The sequence below is a fragment of the Rhinichthys klamathensis genome, unplaced genomic scaffold (assembly GCF_029890125.1).
Source record: "Rhinichthys klamathensis goyatoka isolate OS25496 unplaced genomic scaffold, OSU_Roscu_1.1 h1tg000362l_1, whole genome shotgun sequence".
NCBI classification, from domain to species: Eukaryota; Metazoa; Chordata; class Actinopteri; order Cypriniformes; family Leuciscidae; genus Rhinichthys; species Rhinichthys klamathensis.
This window is the reverse complement of record NW_026606871.1, coordinates 435,700-453,537: the sequence shown is the minus strand read 5'-3', so window position 1 is coordinate 453,537 and position 17,838 is coordinate 435,700. Positions and strand designations below refer to the sequence as shown.

General features: G+C 47.0%; 1 protein-coding gene across 3 annotated transcripts; it reads left to right on the top strand.

Annotated features, from left to right (window-relative positions):
- Nucleotides 1-4,494: 4,494 nt before the first annotated feature.
- Nucleotides 4,495-17,750, top strand: LOC130069352 (E3 ubiquitin/ISG15 ligase TRIM25-like). Of its 3 annotated transcripts, none has more exons than XR_008803751.1 (6): nucleotides 4,496-5,231; nucleotides 5,778-5,864; nucleotides 7,431-7,661; nucleotides 8,014-8,064; nucleotides 16,849-16,908; nucleotides 17,434-17,448. XR_008803751.1 is itself a non-coding variant. In XM_056233192.1 (6 exons), exons 1-5 carry the CDS (start codon nucleotides 4,647-4,649, stop codon nucleotides 16,905-16,907), a joined length of 1,119 nt encoding a protein of 372 aa, XP_056089167.1. In that variant the 5' UTR covers nucleotides 4,498-4,646; the 3' UTR covers nucleotide 16,908; nucleotides 17,434-17,750. The 3 variants fall into 3 exon arrangements, 1 of the variants encoding a protein (XP_056089167.1); XM_056233192.1 differs by having other exon boundaries at nucleotides 4,498-5,231; nucleotides 8,014-8,170; nucleotides 17,434-17,750; XR_008803752.1 differs by lacking the exon at nucleotides 8,014-8,064 and having other exon boundaries at nucleotides 4,495-5,231; nucleotides 17,434-17,750.
- The last annotated feature ends 88 nt before the right edge of the window (nucleotides 17,751-17,838 follow it).

Sequence of the window (17,838 nt, the reverse complement as noted above, 5' to 3'; positions counted from 1 at the left end):
CAGGAGTTTTGTTTGAGGCACTTAGTGGAGACAAAAAGAGATATTTTAGCTTGAGGACTACATCAATGACCAACTTGGACTGGCCAGGAATTTTTATTAAATTCTTGGCCAAAGCATTGAAGCGTCCCCTTGTAATATTATTAACAAGTGTCCTCATAGGTCTCTTTACATCCCTCTTCAGCATTTTCTGTGACGACTTAAACATAAGGACAGTTTGACTACCAACAGTATCCTGTACAGATGTTGACGCATTGTTTACCTCTGGTGACGGTAGATCGAACAATTCACGTCTCGCAAGGCTGCATTCAGAAATTGCAAGTCTCTTCTGCAGTTGTGTTGGCGTTGATGGTGCGCATCGTTTCTGTCTTGTCTTACTGCACATGTCATTTATATGCAACTTCAGTCGTACAACTTCTTTGGAAACACTATTGTACCTCATTAGTACACTTCGGCAAGATGTGCAGATCGCCAAACTTGTGTCATGAAGAACGCCAACAAACTCCTCCAGCACAATAGTAAATTCAGCTTTGTCTGTAGAGTCGTGTCCACGAAATAATCTGTGTTTGTTAGTTTTAGATGCTTTGAAGGTCTCTGAACAAAGTCTGCATACGTTTCCTACTGATTTACTCGGTGCTTTGATCAGATGTGGTAATGCAGACGCCATTGTTGTTATACGTGCACGAACGGATCAATGACTTACTGCTTGTTTTCTTCTCCTTCTTTGATTTTCTATGCTGACTGACTTGTTGCACGCCAGTCTGTTGTTGTGGGGACATTTCCACGCCCCGAAACGTGACGCTGAACGAAACGAACTGTAATTGGTTGTTTGACATGTCGGTCAAACGGCCTTATGGGCGGGCCTTGGCCAAAGAAAGCTGCTATGAATTACAGACCTTCAGCCGTCAGTCTGAAGGTCTGGCTACGCGAGACTACATCAGCCCTATCATCTTCGAGTGTCTACAGAATGAGCCAATGCACATTTATCTCATTTGCGAGATTTGCATCTTGCGCCGCACCGCAGCGGGGATCCCTATGGAAAACGCCAAGGTTGCTGCCACCTCCAGCGCCCAACGCCAGTCTCTCAGACCCCCAATTTACTGGGGCGGAGGGCCTGCGTTGAGGGAGTTCAAACTGCTGTTCCGTATAACCCATACCGTGGAACTCTTGTATAACACTGGGAAAGCGTGCCCTTCCGGGGACGGGGAACGCTGCGGAAGCCACATCCTGCCCGTAGGGAGGTAACATGTGGGAGTTACACATATGGACTGGCCATAAGGCAGTACAACATATGGAGCGTCACCGGGGTGGCTCCAGCCTCAGCAGTGGGAGACTACTACGGACAGTGACGACAGAGCGGACTCTGCCAAGGGAAAGACATGTGCTCCCCGCAGGGAGCCGTACCGTGGAAGAATACACATATGGGATCGCCGCAGGGGTCACAACATATGGGACCCAGCCTAGCACAGGTTCCACCAATGCATACGAGTGTTAGGCCTGGCGTCGGACGCTCCGCCACGTCTGACTGCCGAGGGGTGTGGAGGAATTTGACAGGGTTTGCCTATGTGGGGAACTCTACTCGAGCCAATAAGCGCACATATCCGCTCCATGGGGAGGGGAGTGATGCAGCAAGCTGACACTAGAGCGAGTACTTCGGTGTTACTGGCTACTAGAGTACAAGGGAAGAAACCGGCTCTACACGTACAGTATAGAATCTAGAGAACGTTTTCGGTGTCGCCCAGCCCGCAGCTCTACAGATATTTGCCAGTGAGGCGCCATGCGCCAGCGCCCAGGAAGAGGCAACACTCCTTGTGAAGTGGGCTCTCAACCCGAGCGGTCAAGGCACGCTATGTTTCTGGTACGCCAAGGCGATGGCATCCACTATCCTGTGGTCCATCCTCTGCTTGGAGACAGCCTTTCCCTTTTCTGCTGGTCTCCGTAACAGACAAAGAGCTGGTCTGAGGTCCTGAGGCGTTGCGTTCAGTCCACGTATAGGCGCAGAGCGCAGATGGGAAAGAAAAAAGCCAGGGCTGGGTCTGCCTCCTCTGAGGGCAGCGATTGCAGGTTCACCTTGGGCACGTATCCAGACCAGAGTCTCAGGATAATGTGAGAGTTGGCCAGGTCGAATTCTAGGCACGATTCGTTGACCGAAAAAGGCATGCAGGTCCCCTACCCTCTTGATAGAGGCCAATGCAACCAGGAGTACTGTCTTCCAAGACAGAATTGTTAACTCTGCTGATTGCAAAGGCTCAAAGGGTGGTCTCTGCAGTGCGGTAAGCAACAGAGACAAGTCCCAAGATGGTATCGAGTGAGGGCGAGGAGGATTCAGTCTCCTTGCCCCCCTTAGGAACCTGACGACCAGGTCGTGCTTCCCCAGCGACTTATCCTCGACTGCATTGTGATGTGCGGCGATAGCGGCAACATACACTTTAAGGGTGGAGGGAGACAGCCTTCGCTCCAACCTAGCTTGCAGGAAGGAAAGCACTGCCCTGATCGAGTTAGTTCGGGGGTTCTCCTGGTGAGAAGAACACCACTCAATGAACAGGTTCCACTTCAATGCGTAGAGGGGGCTCTAGCGGTAGTGATAGTGTCTATCAGCGCTTGGTGTAGGTCACCTAGATCCTCCGGGTCCCGTCCAGGGACCAGACATGGAGTTTCCAGAGGTCTGGACGCAGATGCCATAGGGTACCCCATCTCTGAGAAAGCAGGTCCTTCCTCAGAGGAATGGGCCAGGGAGGAGCTGGCAACTAGCAAGACCTGCTCCTTGTCCTCCCTGACTTTGCACAGAGCCTGTGAAGAAGGCTCACTGGGGGAAACGCATACATGAGTAGGCCCTGGGGCCAGCTGTGTGTCAGTGCATCCGTGCCGAGGGTCCCCTCGGTCAGGGAATAAAACAACTGGCAGTGCGACATGTCCGGGGCAGCAAACAGATCTAACTGTGAGGTTCTGAAGCTCCTCCAAATCAGCTGGACCACCTGGGGATAAAGTCTCCACTCTCCCGGGAGCACCTGCTGCTGTGAGAGCTCATCTGCTGCACAGTTGAGCAGGCCCAGAATGTGAATGGCACGAAGCAAACTCAGATGTTTCTGACTCCATAGGGGGAGATGGCGGGCTAGTTGTCACATGCTCCGGGAGCGTAGACCACCCTGATGGTTGATGTACGCAACGGTCACAGTGATGTCCGTACGGACCAATACGTGCCTGCCTCTCCGACTGCGTTCAACTCCGACTGAACACGGGCCTCTGTGACCGAGGTTGACCGAGTCCAACTCCATAACAAAAAAAAAGAGATCCTCTGCACTGGGGCGAGTTTGCTCTTTCTCCCAGTTGACCTGACCGAGCACCATGTCCCTGTGCTCGCACAACTGCTTTGTCGACTGGGCCAGTAGTTGAGGATGCGAACACCACGCTCTTTCATGGGAGCAACTGCCGCCTCCGCAACCTTCGTGAAGACACTGGGCGACAGGGCCAGCCCAAAAGGGTAAGACCTTGTACTGATATGCCCGTCCCTCGAACGCAAAGCGTAGGAACGGTCTGTGTCGAGGGAGAATCGAGACATGAAAGTACCCGTCCTTCAGGTCGATCGCTGCAAACCAATCTTGGGGACGGATGTACCTGAAGATGAATCCCTACGTTAACATCTTGAACAGTAGCCGGTGAAGGGACCAATTTAAGACTCGCAGGTCCAAGATTTGCCGTAACCCACCGTCTTTCTTGGGTACAATGAAGTACGGGCTGTAGAAGCCGGTCTTCATATCGGTTGGAGAGACCTGCTCTATCGCGCCCTTCGCCAGTAGGATTGCGGTTTCCGCCCTGAGCACAGGATGGGCCCTGAAGTGATCCCAATTACGTCGGCACGTCGACGTACCGTCGAACGTGACCGACTGAAAGGGAACTGTTGTGAGCTCGGACAGACGCTTTCTGTTTAATGTCCCGCTGGCAGTGTTTCAGACAGCTCTGCATGTTATCAATGAAGCGTTTCATAGTGTTTGAACTTGGACTCAAATATAAAGAAATGCAGTTAGTGCTTAACTCAAGGATTTCAGTAAAGTTGGCAATACATTCACAGATGCGAACATCCCTGATCAATAACTTTTGAGCTAAAAGTTGTTAATCATAGTAACGTAGACAACGAGCTACAACCCAATTTTCCTCAGAACGAGCTTTATAATATAAAATATATTATAATATATTTTGCGAGGGAATGCAAAAGATTTGAAAAATATTTTTTTCTCCCATCCCACATTTTTTCCACCACCACCAGATGTACAAATAAATGCAATTCACAAATCGCTCAATAACTTGTTTCCCATTACACCACAGTGTGTGTGTTGAATCTATGCTGCTGTTTAACAAAGCAATTTTTCCTTTACATGTTTGCAGCTCATTTTGTGTATTTTAGTAACATTCCTTCCTGTTTTAGTCAAATCTTCTTCAGCACACTGGAGTTTCTGAAGATCCTTCTGAAGATCCTGATTTCTGAACCGCTTCAACTGGAAAAGTGTTAAAGACACACCCGTTTTGCACACATCTCTCCAACACAGAAGCCGTAGGCTATAATATATCAGGTGATCAGTTGAGAGAAACCGAAACTTTAGTGTTATTGAACTGTTGTTTGTCGCTCTTCATCTGTGTGTACTTGCAGTGAAATGGCGGATACTACTTTTTCTCAGGACCAGTTCAGCTGTTCAATCTGCCTGGATCTCCTGAAGGATCCAGTGACTCTTTCCTGTGGACACAGTTACTGTATGCACTGCATTACAGACTGCTTTGATCAGGAAGAAGAGAAGAAAGTTTACAGCTGCCCTCAGTGCAGACAGACATTCACTCCGAGACCGGTGTTGGGAAAAAATGTAGTGCTTGCCGAAATGTTAGATAAACTGGTGAAGCTAAAACTCCAATCTGTGGATCCTGCTCAGTGTTATGCTGGACCTGGAGAAGTTGAGTGTGACGTCTGTACCGGAAGAAAGTGCAAAGCTGTCAAGTCCTGTCTTGTGTGTTTGGAGTCTTACTGTCAACGCCATTTTGAACGTCATGAGGAATTTCGTTCAGGAAAGCAACACAAAATAACCGATGCCACAGGACGACTCCAGGAGATGATCTGTCATAAGCATGATAAGATTTTAGAGATTTATTGTCAAACAGATCAGCAGTGTATATGTGTCCTGTGTATGATGAATGAACATAAACATCATGACACTGTCACAGTTACAGCACAGAGGATAGAGAAAGAGGTATGATAGGGGTTGAGAAGTGGACCACCAAACTGATAAAGGAGACCTTTTTTTGACAGGAATGAAAGTGAGGCTGTGAGGGATACAATGCGTTCAATGGATGGTAGCCTACTGTTGTTTAACAAGAATCTGACGAATGAAATTTGACGAAGCTGATGAAACGTCTTTCCAGAAAAAGATTCAGTAGACGAAAACTCCATAAAACATTTTTGTGGGTTGTGAAAATAAACTTTTATACAGTGTGTGCCATTGTAAAGACTGTACGTCTATCCCTCACGGCCTCTTTTTCATCAGCGTTAAATTTAATTTGGTCCCTACCCTGACTATTACTGGGTCAAAATTGTTCTCTGATCTGCTATACACTTTACAATGCATTAGACTAAGAATAATAGCAAAAAATCTAAGAAATACAATAGCTCTATCAGTTGTTGGTACTATCGACCATCCATAACACTACAACACAAAATGATGTCACTAGACATAAAACATGACTGTCTGTAGATATAAACAATATTTTTGTCACATTTCATTGTTTTTGTCCTGCAGAAACACTTGAAAGAGAGAATCAAGCAGCAAATTCAGGAGATAGAGAATGAGATGCAGGAGCTGATATTGGCTGAGATCTTTTATGAGGTCAGTTTTGAGAAGAATAACTGATGGGAGTACTGATAATAATAATTCTGATATTTTGAATTTGAACTGCAGTACCTATTTAGACCACTAGCTGTCCTTCTTACATTCTTATGTAGGTGTTCTGAGAAATGCTAACGTTAGCTTGCTAGCATTGAAAGCATACGGTCCCACCCTTTGGTAAATTGGCAAATTGCCATCCAAAGCCCCTCCTCCAAAACACAGAGAGGCGCACGGACACACACAGCTGCTCTCGGCAAAGCATCACAAGAGACTGCGTTAAACTACCTCATGTCTCAAAGCACTTAACATTACAATACTAATGAATGTAAACAACTTAGAGTGCCTGTACCTGACTGCTGCAGATTCATTGCGGTGTTGATACTGTTGACATGGAACACATAATTCCGACTCTGAGGACGTGAACAACTACGGTTAGAACGTCACAGGTTACCATCTCTTAATTACAGTAGTTATGGTGTGGGGAACTGTAAATGGTGACTGCTGCTCCATTACCGACGTCTGTACTCTGCATAGCATGAAACTCGCTGATGACGTGTGATGTCTGCGTGAACAGTATGCGAGGATATGTAAAAAAACAAACGTTGACAGGCAGGTTGCACATCGTATTATTTAATTCGGACCTAATATAATGATTGGATTTATAATTTATTGTCCTACGCCTTTTTTATTTTCCTACATCCTATTGTCCTACAAAACTTAGATGGTTTAACATAGTGATTGCTTCAAACCAGTATAACAAAAACAATTCTGTAGAGAATCACCTATTGCACCTTTAACATTATTACACTGCACAAGTTTTGCACTGCAACTACATATTACAGAGCTGGGCTTTATAAAAAGTGTTGCTAACCCTGCTTTTAAAGGGTTAGTTCATCCAAAAATGTAATTTTATTTCATCATTTACTCACCCTCATATTGTTCCAAACCCGTAAGTTCATCTTTGGAAAACAAATTTTTGATGAAATCTGAGAGCTTTCTGTCCCTCCATTGACAGCTATGCAACACTTTCAAGCCCCAGAAAGGTAAACATCATAAATTTAATCTATGTGACTCCAATGATTTAACCTCAGTTTTATGAAGTGATGCAACAGCTTTGTTTGCACAAAAAAACATAATTTACCACTTTATTTACAAAACATTAATCTCCAATGCACATTTGCGCAACGTGTGATCTTGCGTCAACATTCAACACGTTCGTTGTGGTGCTCTCGTTAATGCGTCAGAGATTAATATTCTGACAATAAAGTGGTAGATTGTTTTTATTTTTGTGTGCAAACAAAGCATAGTTGCCTAGGCTGCCAATGGAGGGGACAGAAAGCTCTCAGATTTCATTAAATAGATCTTTATTTGTGTTCCGAAGATGAACATAATGTTTTGTGGGTTTGTATCGACATGAGGGTGAGTAATTAATGGCAAAATGTAAATTTTTGGGTGAACTAAATTGCATTCATTGCATTAATTTAAATAAATGTAAAAGCGATGATAACAAAGGGTTAAGTGCGGTGTGAAAATCCCTTTTAAATGGATGGAAGTGTCTCCTAACAGTGCACTGCTCAGACCGCAGTGAAGGAGAGTGAGAGGATCTTTACTGAGCTGATCCGCTCGATTGAGAGAAGTCGCTCTGAAGTGACACAGCTGATAGAAGATCAGAAAAAAGCTGCAGTTAGTCAAACTAAAGAATTCTTGAAGCAACTACAGCAGAAGATTGATGATCTGAGAGGGACAGAAGCTGAGCTAGAGCAGCTTTCACTTTCAGAAGACATCCAGTTCCTCCAGGTAACAAGAGCTCTGATAAATGGGACAGTGGTCTTTAATAATGTCTTGTAATTACACAAGCTTTTGCTGATTTAAAAATGAAATATCAGGAATTCTGTCAAGTGATGCCACATGATCTCATTCTGTTATCATCTCACTTATTGGCAACTGTGTAATCACAGGGCATGTCAGGCGTTTACATTTTTAAAGAAGTTTATTAATAAAATATATAAAGAAAGAAAAAAGTGTGTATTGAGGTATGGCCCATCAGCATTAACATATTAGGCTATTGTTAAATGTGAGTCTGGAGGCTCAATTTAGTGAGGATTTCCACTTTTCATGTGAAATTACCCTGTTGTTTGTGTGTCTGTAGAGTTTCCAGTCTCTCTCTGTCCTGCCTATGGACTCACCCAACTCCATCATTGTTAGTTCTCTCCGTTCCTTTGATAATGTACAAAAATCTGTCTCTCATCTGAGAATGAAGCTTGAGGATTTCTGCCAAAAGGAGATAACAATGATATCTGGTAGAGGTAAAGTACTGGATGATATATTCACTCTCAGAAATAGGTCAATGTGCAAATACAAAGATGAAATTACAAAGTGTATTGTATAAGACATATACTTACTCTCAAATATAGATAAGACATCTATCAGTGAGTGTTTACTTTACATGTACATTTTGACACCTATGGTCTCTATAATCTACGTAGGCTTACGATGCCTTTAGAAAATGCATACAAAATTATTTTTAAAAAACGGACATAACAAGAAAACGTACTCGGTTACTAACGTAACCTCGGTTCTCTCTAGAAGAGGGAACGAGTACTGCGTAATATCTTACGCTAGGGGAAAACCTCTTTTCCACAAGATATTGAAGCCAAAAATTGTCCTTAATTTTGAATGAATGTAAAACGTGTTGCGGCTGCATGCAGACATAGGCAAGACGGCTCGCCTGCCTATTGGCTGTCCTGCGGCAACTGCAACAGCCTATCGAGAGAGGCCCTTGGTGACGTCAGATCCAATGGGGGCGCTTCGCTGAGACGGGCGTGGCCTGGGCCTATAAATACAGCTCGATGGGCTGATATAATCTGGTTTTTCATCGCCGAAGCGAACCAGAGCGTGTTGCAGGCACGGCAAAGATACGCAGTACTCGTTCCCTCTTCTAGAAAGAACCGAGGTTACGTTAGTAACCGAGTACGTTCTCTTACGAGAGGTTCTCTCATACTGCGTAATATCTTACGCTAGGGGAACACAGTGTAAAACGCCGTGCGTGCTGGGATCCAACACCAAAGTCCCAAGGGCAGGTGCCCGGGGCTCATATAGTGCATAAACACCAGGGACTCACAGAGAGTCTGAGAAGAGAGGCTAGAAGCGTCATCCAAATAAGTAGCATCCTAAGGGAGCCAATCACATCAACAGTGTTCCACACAGTCAGGGTGAAAATGTTCGGCCTGAACTGGGTAACGGTATGGGTCTTACTTATTGCCCATGGAGTTATTTTATCGATCAGCGAGCGGTGCTCAAGCGGTTTCATTATTCTGAGCCGAAGCAACGGGGCAGACAGTACTGATCTTTAGACCGAAAGTAGTTTAGCCTGTAAGGCGGGAACCTCTGGGTTATAAAACCTTATAAATGTAGACGGGGAGGCCCAGCCTGCCGCCATACAGATATCCTGCAAGGTAATCCCGCTACACCAAGCCCACGACGAGGCCATGCCTCTTGTGGAGTGCGCTCTGACACCCAAAGGACACCGCAAGCCTTTAGAAGTGCATGCCAGCGCTATGGCATCAACTATCCATCTGGATATGCTCTGTTTCGATGCGGCTAGTCCCTTAGAACGTCTCCTGAACGAAACGAAGAGCTGCTCAGTCTGTCTGAAAACGGACGAGCGAGACACATAAGCTCTTAATGCCCTGACTGGGCAAAGGAAGCTCGTGTCCTTTTCCTCGTTGTAAACCGGCAGGGCAGACAGGGAAATAACCTGAGCCCTGAACGGTGTGTTGAGGGATTTAGGCACGTATCCGTGTCTTGCTTTGAGTATGACTTTCGAGTCATTTGGCAAATTCCAGACACGTCGCGCTCACTGAGAGCGCTTGCAAATCCCCTATGCGCTTCACTGAAGCAAGAGCCATAAGTAACGCTGTCTTGAACGACAAATGTTTCATGTCTGATAAATGGATTGGCTCGAACGGGGCACCTTTCATGGCTTCCAAAACTGTAGAAAGGTCCCACATGGGAACTGAAGGGGGTCTGGGAGGATTCAGCCTCTTAGCTCCCTTAAGGAAGCGGATGACTAGATCGTTCTTCCCCAGTGACTGGCCAGTCGCTGGTTTAGTAAACGCTGCTATGGCCGCCACATAAACCTTGAGCGTGGATGGGGTTCTGCCCTTATCCAGTAGCTCTTGAAGGAAGGAAAGAACTTCCGTAACCCCACAGTCTAGGGGTGAAAAGCCTCGAGCTTTGCACCAGCCAGAAAACACAGACCATTTTGAGGAATAGAGTCGTCTAGTAGACGGGGCTCCAGCCTGCGTGATCGTGTTTAACACTCCCTCCGGGAGGTTAGCGGGTACCCGTTGATGCCCCATGCATGTAGGGACCACAGCTCGGGCAAGGATGCCAAATCGAGCCCTTGGCCTGAGAGAGGAGGTCTTTCCTCATTGCTATTGGCCATGGGGCAGTGCTTGTCAGCTGCATCAGAACTGGGAACCAAGCCTGGTTTTTCCAGAGCGGAGCCACAAGTAGCACTGAGCATCCGTTTTCCTTGATTCGTTCCAAAACCTGAGGCAGGAGCGAGACGGGAGGAAAAGCATAGAGTGGGGAGCGGGGCCAGACGTGGGCCAGCGCATCCCTGGTCTTGGAGAAAAACTTCGGACAGTTAGCGTTTTCTTGGGACGCAAACAGGTCTCCCTGCGCTCTGCCGAATGTCTCCCACAGCAGTAGGACCGTCTGCGGGTGCAGAGACCATTCTCCTGCTGGAACATTTTTTATGGACAGTCTGTCTGGTCCCAAATTCAGGTGACCAGGCACATGTGCTGCTCTCAATGAGCGCAGATTGTGCTGAGCCCAGACCAGGAGGCGTTCCGTCAGCCTGTAAAGGTTTCGGGACCTGACGCCACCCTGGCGATTTATATGGGCCACCACTGACATGTTGTCCGAACGGACCAAGACGTGGTGATATTTTATCTGGGGATAAAAGCGCCTCAGCGCGTTGTCGACTGCCATCATTTCCAGACAGTTTATGTGTAGAAGCTTCTCCCATTCTGACCACTGTCCAAAGAACGGTCTGCCCTCGAGCAGCGCTCCCCATCCCGAGGTGGAGGCGTCCGTGGACACCACCTTCACGCTCAAAGAAGTCCCCAGGTTTACACCTGACTGATACCAGTCGATTGCTCTCCAAGGTTTCAGAGCTGTGACGCATTTCTGATCGACCTTGAGGCGAAACAGACCGGAGACCCATGCCCGAGGTGGTACTCGCGCTTTTAGCCATAACTGCAGCGGGCGCATGCGAAGCAGACCCAACTGGAGTACTGATGATGCTGAGGCCATGAGACCCAGCACTTTCTGAAACCTTTTGAGCGGAACTATAGTGCCGCAGCAGAAGGATTTCGTGATGCGCTGAATGTTCAGTCTGCGCTCTAGCGTCATAGACAGCGAGTCCAGTTCCTTGCCCAGAAAAGATATTCTCTGACTGGGAGACAGCGAACTTTTCGCCCAATTGACTTTGAGACCTAGATTCTCGAGATGTACGAATAATATGGTCCTGTGTTCTATGAGCTCTGAGTGTGATCGAGCTAGAATCAGCCAATCGTCCAAGTAGTTCAAAACTCGCATGCCCCGAAGTTTCAGGGGTGCGAGAGCCGCGTCCATGCACATTGTAAATGTACGGGGTGCTAGGGACAGGCCGAACGGTAGGACTGTGTATTGATATGCCTGGACCTCGAAGGCGATCTCAAGAATCGCCTGTGACGTGACGCTATTTGTATTTGGAAATACGCGTCCTTCAGATCTATTGACATAAACCAGTCCTCTTGGCAAATCTGCGCGAGGATTTTCCTGGTTGTGAGCATTCTGAACTGGCGTTTCACAAGCACTTTGTTCAGCTGTCTTAGATCTAGAATGGGTCTGAGACCCCCGTCTTTTTTCGGTACCAGAAAATATCTGCTGTATAGGCCCCCTTCGCTCTGAGCTTGCAGACTGATCTCATGAAATGGCGTATGTATGACACGCCAATTCGTATTTCCATTTTTGGCGTGCTATCAACACGCATAATCGCTTTTCAGCGTGTTTATCAACGCGGTTGACTTAACGTTACATTACTGTATATATATAAATATATGACCTACCCCAACCCCGTCCCTAAACCTACCCGTCACTGGGGTTCAGGGGCGGATTGGCCATCTGGAATACCGGGAACAATCCTGAACGGCCGGTCCATTTCAGACCGAAGACCGGCCGGTGGTCAAAGAGCGTTGTTTTTTTGTTTATTTTTTAATGATACGCAACCGGCCTAACCGGCCGCTCAGCTGCAGCAGAACGCTGTGTGTGTGTGATTCAGACCGGGCCAAACCAATACTTTCAATCTGAGGGGGGATACGAGCGGCCCCTCCCAACTTGGACTGATCCTCGTTTTTCCTGACATCCGATTGGCTCAAACTAGGCGCCGATCAAAGGAGTTTACTTTTGGTCATGTTTGGCGGGTTTGTGTGAATGCAATGCAACAGAGACGGACGGTAAAAATGGCGAAAAGAAGAGAAAGAAATGGGCGGGGCCGAAAAAATAAGAATTAAAAAGAAAAGATTTTTGGCACAAGAGGCAGCTAAATGCGCCAAATTAACAGAACTTTTCCGTAGTGGAAAGAGTGCTGTGGCAGCCGGAGATGCAGATGAGGAAGGACCCAGCAGCATGGACAGGACAGGTGCACGATTAGGGATTAGTGATTTATTATACACTGAAATTGTTTATATTTGCATTTAAATATAGGCATTTATTACATGGCTTGGTAGAATTCCAATGTAGAATGCGGTCTGTTATTTCTTGATAATAGACCGCTGCCAAGTATAACACACCGTTGCCATGAAAAACAGAGCGTTGCCATGGACGCAGTTCAGAGACGGAACGGACTATTTTCTTTAGAGGAAGCAATACAATCGTTTTTAAATAAATAAACTGCTTTTTAAATCAATATTTTGTGTGAAATTATTAATTAATTTGGTAGGTAGCCATGTAATAAGTGGGATAATGTGTAGTGAGGCGGTTGCTATAGCGAATACAAACGCTATAACAACCGCCTCGCTATACATTATCCCTTATATTATATATTTATAGATATATTATATATTATAAACAGCAGTTTGCAGTTTGTCGTCACACACAGACAACATCCTTCTATAAGCAAGGAATCTGTATGTCTGTATATGTATATTTGTTAGTATTTGTAACTATTTTATCACTCCGACTGACTGTATACGACATGCTGGTAGTTAGCAGTATACTGTGACTTATTGTTCGAGATTAGGTTTTGCTGACCTGGTTGTGTTCAGTGCAGTGGTGACTTACTTATACAACCTGAAGAGGCAACTGTCATCCTAAAATTTCTTGAAGGTCTTCAGTGTAATCTGATTCTCTTTATACCATAAAAACACTATTAGAATTAAAATAACTGCAAAAAATCCTTCTGCTCGTGCACCAAGGGCACTCGCGTAAAAGGCCTCTCCATCTTAAAGTCCCGGGCTGAATTTCAGTCCCAGTACGTCCCTGCTGGGGTTAATACTATTTATGAGTCTTCCCCTACCATCCTAGGAAAAAAATATTGCTCCAGAGATGTAGATATGAATTTTGCTTCGTTTCGCTCGGACATTTAACGGCGTACACATACACGCGGAATCGCTCGGACGTTTAACGGCGTAGACATACACGCAAAAGATGACGGTTCGTTTCGGTGTGGACATACACGCGGATAGCTCAAAATACGTATAGATAACACGCCACTTGACTTGAAAGTGGCGTGTATGTTTACGCAAAGTCATGATGTCATGTTGGAGCTTGAGATAAAGGCTCTATGGCCCCTTTGCTCAATAGTTTCGCTATTTCGGCTCGAAGTAGATGAGCTATTTCGGTTTTTACCGTAGTTTCGCCCCGCGCTGTGTAGCGGCGGTGACATCGAGCGAACTGCAGCGAATAGCCTGTTTTTATAATGTTCAGCACCCATTCTGATACCCCGGGAAGCTTTGCCCTAGGGGGCAATAGCTAGGGGTAGAATGAGATCTGGGCTCTGGTCGCAACATAGTGGCGACCGGAGAGCTTCGGTGTGCTGTAACGTAAACGCTGTGCTTGCAGAGTTTGAGGCGGGGGGCGCGCCGATCACGGCGGGCAGCCTGGCCGCGCTCGACTCCCTTATGGCAGTTTGCTGAGAAAGAGCGAGCGGAGCAAACCCTGTGGGGCTTAACATGTCTGTGAGTGAATGTGGGCGCGGGACAGCGGGCACATTTACTGCACTGAAAACACCGTCGGCCTGAGCTGACTGTATGTGTGTTGGTTTTTACAGAAACCGTGGGACATGCAGTGTGTTGTGTTTGTGGGCACTGGGTTGTGGGCACACACACTACGTTTAATGCACAACCGACATGAGTCGATTTTATTTGTGCGCTGTCCTGTCCTACACACCTGTCCTGTCCTACACACAAGCACAGCCCTGTACTGTGGCGGGCTGTGCTTGTGTGTAGAAATGAACACTGGGTCGTGGGCATTGAAATTACACTCATAACACCATCGGCTGTGGCCGGAATACCAGAATTTACACTCTTTATGTGATTTATCTGGGTCGCCATAAAAATGGCGTTTGTGTGCAGGCAAGCGGGCCGTGTTACCGGCTTGTTTACTGCAGAATACATTGGAACAGTCGCATTTTCTGGAACTGAACGAACGAAAAGTTTCGGTGAAAGTCTGGCCGTGGCGAGACTTGAACACCGTCGTTTTCCTAGGAGGGCTAGGAAGACTTTGAGGCCTCGGGCTTCTTCTCAATCTTTGGCCGGGGCCCACGCGGAGGTGGGCGGCGGCCGGCAGAGTGAGAGCGTGGTCTCTGGTCCCCGGCTTGACGGCACTGTGAAGCGGCGGCGGAGGCTGCGGCTGGGAGCTTCGAGCAGACGGCTGTTTTGGGCGACCTGCTGCGGAACTAGAGCTCTTCGGCAAGAAGTGCTTCATAGCCTGTGACATTTTCTGTACCTCGGCGAATCTATCCGCGAAATTCTTGACGGATGATCCGAAGAGGCCAGCTGGGGAGATGGGCGCGTCGAGGAACACGGAGCGCTCCGAGTCTGGCATCTCCGATAGCGTCAACCAAAAGTGTCTCTCAGCAACGGTGAGAGAAGCCATGTTCTGCCCCATGGCCTGTGCAGCGGATTTCGTGGCGCGAAGAGCCACGTCCGTAGCGCTCCTCAAATCCGGCACGCTGATAGCTTCCTGTCCTTCCTCATCCAGTTTACGGAGAAGGTCGGCCTGGAAGATTTGCAGCACGGCCATTGAGTGCAATGCCGATACAGCCTGTCCATCGGCGGCATAAGCGCAACTGTGCATGGAGGAAGTAACACGGCAAGCTTTAAAAGGTAGCGCCGTCTTAGCTCGCCGTCCAGCAGAGGGCGGGTAAAGATGGGCCGGTACAGCTTCTTCCACTGGAGGAAGAGAGAGGTATCCTCTGTCTTTAGCACCGTCCAGCACGGAGAATGCTGCTGAGACAGAGGTACGCACTCTGGCTGAGAAGGGGGCGTTCCAGGACTTTGCGACTTCTTTGTGAAGCTCCGGAAGAAAAGGCGCGGGCCTAGAAGACGGCGGGGCGTGGTCCCTTTTCAGGAAACATCCAGCCTGTCGTGCGCGGGCTGCGCGGGCGCCTCCCACTCGAGGCCGAGGCTTTCCCTGACGACTCACAGGCAGAGGGGAGGAGATCCACAGAGCTCGCCCAATCCTCACTGTCCGACCCCAGGATAGACCAGCAGGCCTCCTCCGCAGATGCAGCTACCTCGTCGACATCAATGGCGGAAGCGGCGGACGGTGGGCGCTGTCCGTCTTTGAGCGATCCGAGTGAGGCTGGCGAAGCTGGCGGGCGAACCAGGGAGCTTTCGCAGGCTGGAGAAGGCTCGGAGACCCACTGAGTGCGGCGCTTTTTACGGCTCGGCACTATAGCAAGTGGAGGTGCAGTCTCTGAGAAGAATGCCAGGCGAGTCCTCAGAGACGCCATAGGCAATAGCTCGCAATGATTGCAGCCACCGTCAGCGAGCGCGAGAGCTGCGTGATTCTCACCCAGGCAGGAAACGCAGATTACATGGCGGTCCCCGTCGCTGAGTGCGGCGCGGCACGAGCCTCAGGAATGAGGCATCTTTAAAAAGACGCTAGCTCTTTTAGGAAAGAGAGAGAGAGTGTGAGTCGCAGCGGCGAACACACACTCGGTAGAGTAAAAGGATATAAATGCCGGAAAGCGTAGCAGGTACTGCGACTGAGTACAGCGAGATGAAGGCCAGCGGCTTCAGATGCAAAGGCTCGTCCCGCAGAAGGCTTGTTCTCAGACGGCGCGGCTTCTTCACTCAGGATCCAGCGATGCGTAAGCTTCGCTGAAGAGATGAAAAATCTGATTATATCAGCCCATCGAGCTGTATTTATAGGCCCAGGCCACGCCCGTCTCGGCGGGACGTGACGTAGTGGGCGCGAAGCGCCCCCATTGGATCTGACGTCACCAAGGGCCTCTCTCGATAGGCTTATGCAGTTGCCGCAGGACAGCCAATAGGCACGCGAGCCGTCTTGCCTATGTCTGCATGCTGCTGCAACGCGTTTTACATTAATTCAAAATTAAGGATAATTTTTGGCTTCAATATCTCGTGGAAAAGAGGTTTTCCCCTAGCGTAAGATATTACGCAGTACGAGAGAACCTCTCGTAAGAGAACTGATTGCATGAAACAATAAAACTACATTTAGTTTTATTATCAAAATGAAGAGACATGTACAATGAATAAGCTGCCATAACATTCATGTTTCATATGTTTGGATATTAACAGGATATCAGGATATTGCTTGTTTTTGTTATATTATGGATAATTAGTCATAAGAATGTGATTGTTGTTGTGAGAAAAACTCAATATGTAAAAACACAATGCAATTAATATAAAATTCATGTTGATTCTTTTATAATGCACTAATATCTACTGTTTACTGTTTTTCATAGTGAACTGCACCCATATCTTCACCGTTCCTGAACCCAAGACCAGGGAAGAGTTCCTCTAGTGTAAGTCAAGATGAAAATATACAAACACAGAAATATAGATTTACCAGTGCCTCAAAAAATGTCTGTTCTTATAAGCTTTTGGACAAGGGAAAAAATCATGCTAAATATAAAAATTAAATTTAACTAACCATATTGTAATCATCATATGGAGGCCAAAAAAGAGTAGAGAAAAACTTGAAAGGGAACTAGAGGGCGCTATGGGGAATGTCTCCAGCATTACCGGTGTCTGAAACATGACATTCTGCTGTTGTTTATGCATTTACAGAATATCATACTCATATCATTTAGCATATTATTGAGGAAATTCATGGCAACATTTACCACTGTCATTTTTTTTAAGGACCTTTTTTATAATTGGTCCTCTTTTTTTTCTTCTTTTTTTTACAGATGGGCTATTATTTATACTTTGCAACTAATAGCAACTCTGGCAAATAATACGTACACATTCAATCCATATCGATATCGGTGAGACACAATGGTGGCAACCTTTTTCCCTAAAGCATTCTATTTTTCTACTTTTATTAGATCGCAGTCTCTTGACTCTGGATCCAAACACAGTGAACAAAAAACTCCGCCTGTCTGAGTGGAACAGAAAGGCTACTTAAAATAAGAAAAGCAAGAAGTATCCTGATCATCCAGACAGATTTGATCCTTGTGAGCAGGTTTTGTGTAGAGAGAGAGTGTGTGGACGCTGTTACTGGGAGGTTGAGTTGAGTAATGATGTGGCTGTATCAGTGGCATATAAGAGCATTAGCAGGAAAGGAGCAGTTGATGAATCTTTGCTTGGATGTAATGGTCAGTCCTGGAAACTGTCCGGTACTCGCTGGAGTTGTTCATTCCGGCACAATGTCTCTGACAAAATGACCCTCATTCACAGAGAACAGACCACATTCACTGACCCTCTCTATCCCGGGTTCACGGTTACATGTG